The 11,223-nt window shown below is 37.4% G+C and overlaps 1 protein-coding gene across 4 annotated transcripts in view; it reads left to right on the forward strand.

Moving 5' to 3' along the window:
* MAP3K2 (mitogen-activated protein kinase kinase kinase 2) overlaps positions 1–10,769 on the forward strand; it is a 53,392-nt gene extending 42,623 nt beyond the window's left edge. For all 4 annotated transcript variants that reach the window (XM_064661286.1, XM_064661285.1, XM_064661283.1 and 1 more), the window contains 4 exons: positions 313–444; positions 1,751–1,880; positions 2,974–3,151; positions 4,859–10,769. In XM_064661286.1, the coding sequence (XP_064517356.1) occupies positions 313–444; positions 1,751–1,880; positions 2,974–3,151; positions 4,859–5,084 (666 nt within the window). In that variant the 3' untranslated portion in view covers positions 5,085–10,769. The remainder of the gene's footprint in view (positions 1–312; positions 445–1,750; positions 1,881–2,973; positions 3,152–4,858) is intronic.
* The last annotated feature ends 454 nt before the right edge of the window (positions 10,770–11,223 follow it).

Genomic DNA, 11,223 nt, shown 5'->3' on the forward strand with positions numbered 1-11,223 from the left:
ATATTGATATCTGCTGTGCTCTGAACAAACAAACATAACTTCAAAATAAGAGAAACAATGAAATAACAGCAAAATCATCCCAAAGATAATTTATAGAAAAGCCATAGTTTGGTTTTTTTACTTACTTCAATTTAGCAGTGATATTTTCTTGTTATAAAATGATAAACTTTACATAAGCTGCAGGAGTATTTTGTTACTTAGTTTGCATAACCCTTCAATATGTACATACTGTTCTGCTTTAAAAAATCCAAATCCAAAACATTATTGTTACCACCTCAAGCATGGTAAATCTTGTCTGTTTTGTCCTTTCAGGAAGTAAATGCACTTGAATGTGAGATTCAGTTACTGAAAAATCTGCTGCATGAAAGGATTGTTCAGTATTACGGCTTCTTGAGAGATCCGCCAGAAAGGACACTCTCAATATTCATGGAGTACATGCCTGGGGTAAGCAGGAGAGCCTGGACACTTCAGCCATCCTTTGTGTGCAGTGTGACGAGCACTCAGGCAGGCAGCTTTTGCATAAGTATATGCAGATATTTAAAATTGTCCAAGTTAAAAACAGTCGCCAAGGATGGGTAGTGACAAGTGCTTACAGCGCCCGTCATCTCCATTGCTTGCTTGGGTTTTCAGAATTACGGTGCTTTGAACAAAAGCTCTTTGTGTTTGATTTTGGCATAAGGAGTGCCTGGCAATATCTTTGAAAAGACAATACTATCATTAGTAAACTCTTGAATCTTCCTGAATTTTACTGTTTTGTTTTGCCGTGCTTCAGTTATTTCAGGAAAACAAGAAGTGGTTTTCTGATCAGGGTGGGAATAAGTGCATATATAAAATAATCTTGGTGCTTGTTTTTTGTGTGGCACCTACATACATGCTGAACTGCTCTTCTACTGCTTTGTTAGGAAATATTATAAGGTCAGAAAATTGTACATTTTCATTTTCTCACCAAGTGGGGTCAGCAGAGCTAAATAAAATGAGATCGTATGAAAACAGTCTCTGTATTTCTGAATAGTTACAGCATTCTACTTACTCTGAGACTCCACAGGAGAAAAGTGGTGTCTGGGGATTTTTTTGTTGTTGGTGGTGAGTTTTTTGTTTGCTTCTTCATTCCTTAAGTGAGATCTGGGCTTTGTTTTGAGGGGCTTCTTGAATTTTTCTGAGATTTGGAGGGCAGTGTCACGGAAGTAATCTTAGCAGTTTGTAACTCTGTGTGACAAAGCCAGGTTAAACAAAAGTAGTTGCAAAAACCCAAGAATTTTTTATTCAATGTTATTTTAAGCCAAGACTTGCATACCTCCTAATTTTTACATAAAGCACTATCCTCCAGCATGTGGTGTTTTTTTTCTTGACAATGTTTTTTTCAGAGTATAAACAAACATAAGTAAAGGGCATGTATTGAGTCCAACTTGAGTATCACCTTTTAATCATTGAAAAGGTTGAGAGTGGTGTTGGAGTGAAAGTAGTGCTGTTCTTTCTCTACATTGCACTGGAACTATTCAGCTGCCTGACAGTTTTAAAGTTAATAGTTTAATATTTCAGTATATGACTTCTCTGCCCAGTCTTCCTTTGGTCAAAGTATATATTTTTCTCAGTGGAGGTAAGACCATATCCGTACTTTTTAAGTTGATATTGAGAATGATTGTAACTTTAAAATATCTGTGTTTCAGGCATAAATTTAGTTGAAGTTCAACTGTACTATTAGCTCACCTGTGATTCTAGAAGTGTGTTTTATACTTCTTGTGTGCCATAGGGTTCCATCAAAGACCAACTGAAATCATATGGAGCACTCACAGAGAATGTGACTCGTAAATATACGCGGCAGATTTTGGAAGGAGTTCACTATTTGCACAGTAATATGATTGTCCATCGAGATATTAAAGGTAAAGATAGTTCTGTGCACAGTTCAGTGCTCTTTATTACTGATCATTTTCCAGTCTTATGTGAAGCGCTAAAATGTAATTAAGTTTGAAATGCCAAAATACTGACTTAAAATCAATGAGATTGCTTTCCATCTTTTACTCTTGTCATTGTTGTAACCTGAGGGGGGAAAAATAAGCATCTTTGTGATGTTCTAGCAGACTTTTGACAATGTTTCTGTAGTCTCTGTCTGCAAAGCAATTAAGATAATTTTCTTTGATTTTATTTTAGTATCAATAGTTTTAAATGCATTGGAGTATGATGTCATTAGAAATAGATAGAATGTGCAGAGGAAAAGCATCACGACTTGAAAGTTTGTGTTTGCAGAGTTCTGTTTAATCAGTTATATAGAGATTACCCAGCACTTCACTGGTGCAGGAAGAAACTGGCAGAGGTGACTTGCCTGATAAAATGACTCAGACTTCTTCCATTTTGCTGCCAGAAAACCTGATTAAACAAACATATTTACTTTTTGCAGCTAGATACAAGTGACTTGCATGTGTTGCATAAGCAAAGTATGAATATGTAGGAAGATGGTGATGTGCAAAACAGGTGTATTGAACACAATGCTGTTGTATTCTGTAAAATTTTTACCATTCTCCTGTTGCTTTGTATCAATAGTATTTTGTTCCAAAAGAGGATGAGATATCACAGTCAATTTGTACATGCTTGTGCAAGTAACTGTTTTGTACAAATCTGTAACACAGTTTGAGATTTTGCTTTAATATAGTATGAAGACATTTTCAGTTCTGTGGAAACACCATTCTCGTTTCTTTTTATTTCCTGTGTGTGGCACATTCCTTATTTTGCCAGGAGGCCTTTAAAAAGTGACTGCCACTTCCCAGAGAAGACCTAGGATGCAAACCAGTGTGTACAATTCATTGTTTTCTGAACTGCAGAATAGAGTAACAAAAATGAGCAGAGAAAGTAAATTTTCTGGCTTGAAATTCTAGGATGATGTTGTGTTGTATCACTGAATGCAAACTTCTGTTACTGTTTTCCATACCAAAGCATTGAGTCTTCCATGAATGTAATGCTGTGTTCCCTTCCTTCCAGGAGCAAATATTCTGCGGGATTCAGCAGGCAATGTGAAGCTTGGTGACTTTGGTGCCAGCAAACGACTGCAGACTATCTGTCTCTCTGGTACAGGAATGAAGTCTGTCACAGGAACTCCCTACTGGATGAGTCCCGAAGTTATTAGTGGAGAAGGATACGGCAGAAAAGCAGACATCTGGTACGTTAAAAAAAAACTTCTCTACTGAAAAGTGTAATTTCATTTTCAACAGTGTAGGTGTTTGTTTTCTGAAGTTGGAGTGTTTCATTCTGGGGCGTAAGCTGAAGAAGGTGGTAAATGTGAGCACTGACAATAGAGAGACTAACACTGAAATTCAGGAATTTTTTACCTGGCAACTTCTCAGCCCGTCAGTTTAGAGATCGTAAGAGAATCCTTTGAATTGACCTTGCATGAAGTTAGGATTACCAGACTGTTCCTAAATTCTGGAGAGGTACTGGGTGAAAACAATACGTGAAGCTTTGAAACATCAGTTCAGTCAATGTTGTTTAATGAAACTTCACCACTGAAATACCTTTGATGCAAGGCAGAAAGTTTAACACTTAAGAACAAATTAACCAGATTTAAGTGGGAGTATCAAAAAAATTTGGTTTAAGTTGTTATTAACTACTTAAGAGGTAAAGGTAATTTTCAAACATGAACGTTATCAAAACATTGAGTAAAGCCAATCTAACATGGCTCCAGCTCCAATGAACAGATGACTGTAGTGATTTGACTCCTTGAACTGCAGGTGATCTGTGAACATGGACTAATGGGCAGGCAGCAGTACGTGTGCAGGAGTAGTAACACTGTGTTTAAAAAGGAATCACATTATATCCAACCAATCGCAATACTTCTAACCTCAGGGAAATTAATTTAGGCTAGTTCAGGTCACTTAGTAATTACTCTGCTATACTGGAATAATAGACCAGCCTTACAGATTTCAAGCAGTTGACTTGTTCAACTTTAAAGTATTTGTGCCACAGTTAATATGTGTGTTTTGGTCGAAAAAATCTGAGGTAAAACTTAAGAAAAAATACTGAAGTTTGACTTTTGTCAGTGAGTAAATCCTTACTGTGTAAGGCAACATACCTCTGTCTAACAGAAAAAATTCTTGCAAGTATCTTGAAAAACAGACTTCCTGAGAATTGGAAATTTTTCCAGCCTATCCATTTTGCAGTATCATTCACTTGTTATTGGAAGGGGCTGTCTTTCAGGACCTCTGGAACAAAGTTTCTCTGGCCATATATATGCCCTTCTGCTTTCCTAAGTCCTTTAAACATAAGCTTTGTATACAAAGATTGATAAGGGTCTTAAAATTTTGTTTGGCAATCTAAATTTATTTTTAGTATCCTTGACTAAAAGAGGAAGATACCACAAAGGAGGGTTTTCAAAATTTTCAACTGCCATACTATGTTTGCTCATTATTCACTGGTGAGAACTTGTGCATTTCTAATGAGCAACACAGTGTGCTTGGAGCATTCCTGATGCTTTGCATTTCTGTTCGGCCTCAAGGAGCAGGAACATTTCCAAGTGCTGTGCTGCATGCATGACTTTGTCAGCCTGCTGAGCACTGAGTGCTGGCAGTGCCGTAACGCAGTTGGTATTGCCTGGATAATATCTAATTAGCTCTTCACTGAGGTGTAGTGGCTTTTGGCCCAGTGAAGTAAAAGAGTGGAGATGCAGGTAGTGATTTGTGTAACTTTGAGATAAAGGCATAGCAGTACATGCTATTTTTTTTCCAATGCCTGTTTTCCGCTGAAGTTGCTCTGTAGTGTTAAGTGGACGCTACTTGTTTGTAGTATTTTAGTTCCTCTCTGCTATTTCTTGTTTTCCTAGAAGGGCGTGACTCTGTTCTAACCTGCTGTTTCACTTCTGCCTCTGTTTCAGGAGCGTAGGTTGCACAGTGGTAGAAATGCTCACGGAGAAGCCCCCGTGGGCAGAGTTCGAAGCCATGGCTGCCATCTTTAAAATTGCCACTCAGCCAACCAACCCCCAGCTGCCACCTCACGTCTCTGACCATGCTCGGGATTTCTTGAAACGGATTTTTATTGAGGCCAAGCTGCGACCGTTTGCAGATGAACTGCTAAGACACACGTTTGCACACTATCACTAACACCTGCCTCAACTCGGCTTGCATCTACTGCATTTATTTTCTATTTGACTGCACTTTTATTTTTATTTTTTACAAAGAAAAAGGAGAAAAAAAGACAAGAGAGAGAATATTCTCTTGAATCTTTGTTTCACTTAGATTGTAAACAATCTAAATTTTGTATCTAAAATGAGAATCTTCTCTCCCCTCCCACCCCACCAGGACTAGAACTTTTTGTTTCTATAATGTACTGATGTGGTTGATGTAGATAAAGCACTTTAGTACATATTTGTTCCTTATTTAAAGGGGAAAAAAACCGACAAATGCTTGGACAGTCAGGAACTGTGTGACTTTTTCTGACACCGCTGACTGACTCAGGGTGCAGGGAAAAATAGACATGCAGCTAAAGGACAAGAAGATTACTTCTCTGTGATTCTTCTCTATATTGTAGGTACTTGCAGCAGAGAGTTCTAAGTTCTTATTATATTTTAGCATTTTAATCAGTTTCTGGAATTTACAGTTTAAGCTGGAATGCGCAGTTCTGAGAGTTAAATGACGAGACTGGAAGAACTTGGAACTCTTTGTATGTACAGCAGTGTGTCTAACTGGTACTTCTATGTGACCAAAAGAAAATAACAAAATGAGCTCAAAACTAGTTAGAGGTTTTGGTGTAGAATTATTGTATTATCTTAATAGGAAAATAATTACAGGTAAACAGATTATAGGCCCAAACACCTAGGTACTACCATACTGCAAGGGGAAAATTTCCATACTAGACAAGGGTCAGCTATTGGATGTAAATAGTTAGGAGAATGTCTCCTGCTCTATCTGCCAAAGAGAACCTCTGTTGCATAAGCTTAGAGGGAGACGGTTATCTTAGCTGATAAAAAATAGTGATGTTGAGAGTCAGTTCTCCTCCACAATCCCTTGAATGGCTGGAGGGGAAAGGAAGGGACTAATCCTTGTGCAGTATATGAGTTACTTGATTCAGAATGAGCTACAAGAAATGTTTTCAAAGCTGTTAAGAGGCGCTAGGATGGAATGTATGTCAACATCAAGTGCCTGAATAATAAAAAATTCTTCCCATTGTGCACTAAAAAAAATTGGTTTAGTAACGCAGGTCAGTCATCTAGATGTGTTGAAAATTCCTGAAAGTTAAACATCTTTGAACATCAGGAATAAGTCACTGAGAAAGGTAAGACTCCAGTTATATTTTTAATAAGGTAACACTGATGAATCCTCATGAACAGGAAGGCACAGCACAGAGAACTGTATGAAGAATAGGCCAAAAGTGCAAAGAGAGCCAGCAGTTAAATAACATGAGTGTGTTTACTCCATCCTGAGAATCCAGATGATTGGTATTTGTCAGATTTCCAACTGTCATAAAGCTTACGTTAATCACTTTTTCTATTTCTGAAAGAGCATAATAAAAGAACAGAAGTAAAACTCTGAAATAATGCTTCTCAGTCGAGAAGCCCAGGTACTGATCAGGTGTAGTGAATAACTGACTTTTCACAGCAGAAGAGTCACTCTCATATTTTTGTAGAAGAACAGAACATAATTTAAAGGGGCATTTGGAAATAAACTATTGGACTACAGAACTGAAATTATCTTTATTGTTTTGGATGATTCATTGCTTGCTTTTGTTGTTTTGTTAAGGCAGAGTGGGCTGGTACTGTAACCCTTGTCCACTCTGACAAGGCTCTACCTATTCTATATCTTTAGAGGACTATCAGAGTGACGAAGTGCATGAAGATAGAACAATAAGCTTACCCATTCCCACAGTCATTTATGAGATTTCTGAATTTATTCTGCTAAATTCCAAATGTTGTACCAGAGCATAAGCAGGAGTATGGATCTGTCCTAATCACTTTACCTGTAGTGGAGTAAGAATGACTTTTTCAAGGCCATCTCTCCCGAGACAGAGTGGTGACTTCTTCAGCTTATGTGAGTATTTTAGCCAATTTATAATTTTTTCGGTCAGCGTACACAACTGTGCAAAGTTTCCTGAGCATGGGAAGAACTAGTCAGATCAGGAAAAGTGTAGGAGGCTGAAAGGAAAGTCAGCTTGTACTGACTTCTTTTTTTGCTTCTCAGTCACTAGATAAAAGCTGTGAAGCAGTTTTTAAGGAGAATTGGTATATGCTCTACTCTAGAGGACCTTTGCTTTATAAGCAAAATATAGGGACAGTAGGGATGGGAAGTTTAGTGTAGAACCTAATAGTTTATGTCAGTAATTTAAAGATCATATAGTTGAAATGATTGATTTCAAACAGATTAAGAAGGTACTAAACTCAAGGTGAAAATGTATATAAAAATCAGTAGTGGTCAGTGATATCTGAAAAGGTAAGGAAATTTTATACTACCAAAAAGGGACATTAAAGGGAAAATGTAACCAGGTTTATCTGTAGCATTCATAACATTTAGATATACTATTCTAAAGAGAAACTGCACTCTCTGAAGCTTGAATATTTTCAGAATCTAGTTTTCTTATGATGTGTCCTTTCTGTGAGACAGTGCTGGGTCCTGTATATTGCAATATCACTTCCTCATTGTGACTTTTAATTACTGAACAATCAAGTTTGCTGCTTTTGTGCCTTTTCTAAAAAATGGCATTCAGTCATGACAATGGTCAGTGTTTTGGAGCCAGGAAAAAAGAATTTTCAGAATGCATTTTTCATCATGTCTTTAACATGTCAGAAAGCTGCCAACGTGAAGACTGTCCTGCTTAGATGAAGTGGACATTTCTCAGTTCCAGTGATTCCAGTAAAATTTTATGAATTTAACCAAGGTTAGGCTTGAGCTAGGTCTTTTTCACCCTATGGAGAATTTCTCTACTGACTTAAGTTGCTTAACTTAGAGTAAATGAGATGTAAAGATCCCTGCTCACAACTTCTTGTGTGTCATTAAAAGGCCACCGGCATTTTAGAATCATGAATTAGTCCTAATTATTGAATTCAATTACAAGAAAATGCCAGTGAAAGCAGTAATGTTGCAGGGTTGGTTTGCTTTTCTGTAGACACCACAATGAAGCTGTGCTCTCAAAAAATAAGGATCGGTGTTCATGGTGAGTATGTCTATTTTCAAAAGACCTACTTATCTGCTAATGCATTTTAATATGCTGTCTGTTGCACATATTAAGTAACAAAATTTAAGCCACTTCTGTGGTATGGTTTTAATGATGTAACAAACAGTCCTGTTAGAGGATGACTCAAAGTTTCAGTTGTGTTGTGTTAGAGCAAGTTGTTTATTTTTAATTTGGGTGATAGAAATATCCATGTAAGAACTCAAAAAGGTATGGATCTAATAATTGCAAAGTTAAATCTGCGTAGTCTTTTTTTTCTTGACAATTTAAATATAGTCTTAAAACTGCAACTTGACTTTCAACGTGATTTGTAGCTAAATAGTCCTTTCAGTATAACAAAATGAAAAGGGTTTTTTTTTAGCTAGTGCCTTTTTATCTGTATGCCTTAATTTTTATTCATGTTAGAACACCATATTGAAATATGTCATACAATTCCATGTCACCAAAGCAGTCTTAGTGGATGGATTTTTTCAATGTGCCCAAACAAGAGTTCGCTTAACTGCATTGAAAAGTGTACTTGAGTTATAATGTGCAGCAGACGTTTAAATTCAGAATTTTAAAGTGATTTCTGGCTTCCTGTGTTAACACAGGTTTTGTATTTGCATTCTGCAGACCATAGACTGATGCACATACCAGAAAGAGGACTTGTCTGCAGTCACAGAAATAACAGAGTCGTGATTTGCCTTCCTGGGTCTGGGTACCAGACTCTGCAGCAGAGTTTTTAATGGGCTTGAAATTGTAGTTCTAAGACTGTTTACTTTCAGTGCACAGGAATACAGTATGTCCAAGCAAACCAACAGAGTTCTCAATGAGATTAGCATGGTGCCCATGAAACTCTTTCCTGTGCCTTTTGGATAATCCTAATCCTGCCGTTGTCTTGACTGAAAGCCTCGTAGCACTTGTAGGTACAGCGCAGTACAGCAAGCCATTCTTTGGACAACATAGAGTGATGTCTTAACTGCAGCTTCAGAGACTTGAGCAAATTGGTCAGATCTACAGTTATTTATAACCAATTTCATACTTTTTAATCTTGAAAGACTTTGTCACGCATATAGAAAAGTATAATGTGTGTGCTTGAATGTAAGTCCCTATGATGTTTCTGGAAAAGCGAAAGTATTACTGCCATTGTAATTTCTTCTTGCTGGTAACTTGCTATCTTGTGTCAATGACAAGTCTGCAGTGTAGAATCACGTACAATTACCAAAGCTTTTCTATTCCGTATACATATAGCCAAAAGTGATGTTTCATGGATTAGTACTGTCACTTATAGATAGTGTATATCCACCAGTAGGCTGTCGCTGACTGAGTAAAGCAGGTACTACTAAAAAATGATAGACACTACCCATGTTTCAGAGATATGGGTGTTCATAGTTGCTGTTCTGATATGCAGAATTCATGCCCACGTTAAAATGAAGAGTTTTCTTTTTAAAGCTCTTTCTAATTTAATCTTATTGTTGTAATTCTAAAACTAATGCATAAGCTTGGTGACTAAACCTGGTGACTTCTATAGCTGGGTTTGAGCTTTGGGACATTTAAGGAACGCCATGAAGATGGATTTGTGACCTAACCTGCTTTGTGCGCCATAGTGAGAACATTCCAAAGCTGCTGGGACGCAGTCAGTCCTCTCAACATGACAGTCAGATGTCACCCACAGTTACCTACCTGGGTGTTGGTGATGCCTTCAGGAGGAGCCACTAATGCACACCAAAGGGTCAGGCAGAATTTCTCCCAGCCCGCATCTTCTGAATCAAAATCCATGATCAGAAAACAAAGGAGCTCCTTTCTCTGTTTATTTCCCCCACTTAGCCTGCATGATTTATTTTTCCTTCTAGCTGACAGAGCTTAAACACTGCATAGGTGGTGGCCACCGATAGCTCCTGAAAAAAGGTGTGTGTACAGCTTTAGATCAGGGGTCCTGTCATTTGAACCCAGGACGCTGCAGCTCCTGGGTTCCTGGAGCAATCCTTGGGTTTTCTCTAGCAATATATACACGCATGGAGTTGAGGGGTAGGTGGGATGGAGGAAATAAAAATTCTCACATTTCAAAGCAGTCACGCCTTGGCTAGGACTAGGTTTTCGTAAACTTATTTTAAAGGGAGAGGAACTGGATTAAAACAGATCAAAGTTGTATCTCATGGTTCAGCCCTTATGTTGAGTCCACAGATGAGGATTGGAGGTCAGGGTCTTCTGCTGAGAGATAAAGAAAAGGATACTCCAACTCTGGGGTGGATAATCATGGCAAATAGAGTTTTTTCATGCTTTTTACCCTAGAACTAGATAATACTTTTCCCCAGAGGTTTATATAATGTGATATAAAAACAAGGATTGCATTTTTTTTTTGAACAGCCATTAGATTGTTGGTTCCCTAGTGTTTGCTGCTTGTTAATACCCGTAAAAAAGGTGGTGTCAACTTAAAATTGGAATGGTTTATTAAAATATAGTGTCTGTCATCTCAGACCTCACAGGAGTTGTATAATGGAGTATCACTGTAAATACGTGGAGGAGACTTAGATTAATTGGAACGTAGGCTTTTAGTTTTCATGAAGCTATGAATAAAAATTTGTAAATTTACTCTTGATCTAATGTACATTTTTATGTAGCCATTAAATTCTCTATTTAATCTATCAGTTTCTCACTGTAAATGTTTTTACTCTCAGTTGAATGCTGGGCACAGTTTGTAATGTATGTACACAAAGGTGTTTTTTTTCTATCAACGTTGACTTTTTTGCACATTTTTGGAAATATTTAATTTGTACACTGATTTAATACTCTGACCAATTGTCAGTGGGTGTATGAGAATCACGTGTGTGTGCAATGTACTACTGTCTGGATGTATGGTTTTTTTATTACTTTTGAGATGTTGCTACCAGTAACTGCACTGCTGTTGCTGCTTTACATGGAATATCTTGTGTTTAAAAAAAAAGATAAAAAGAATTAAACAATTAGCCTATGGTTATCATGGTTGAGGAACTCAGGAGTTGGGCATTGCTTACTAGTTCCGTTGTCTAACAACCTTCCAAACTTAAAAATGAACAAACAACCCCCCCTTGTAATTCTGTGTATGCATTGAATGTGTGT

This window comes from Pseudopipra pipra, chromosome 7 (genome assembly GCF_036250125.1).
Source record: "Pseudopipra pipra isolate bDixPip1 chromosome 7, bDixPip1.hap1, whole genome shotgun sequence".
Lineage (NCBI taxonomy): Eukaryota > Metazoa > Chordata > Aves > Passeriformes > Pipridae > Pseudopipra > Pseudopipra pipra.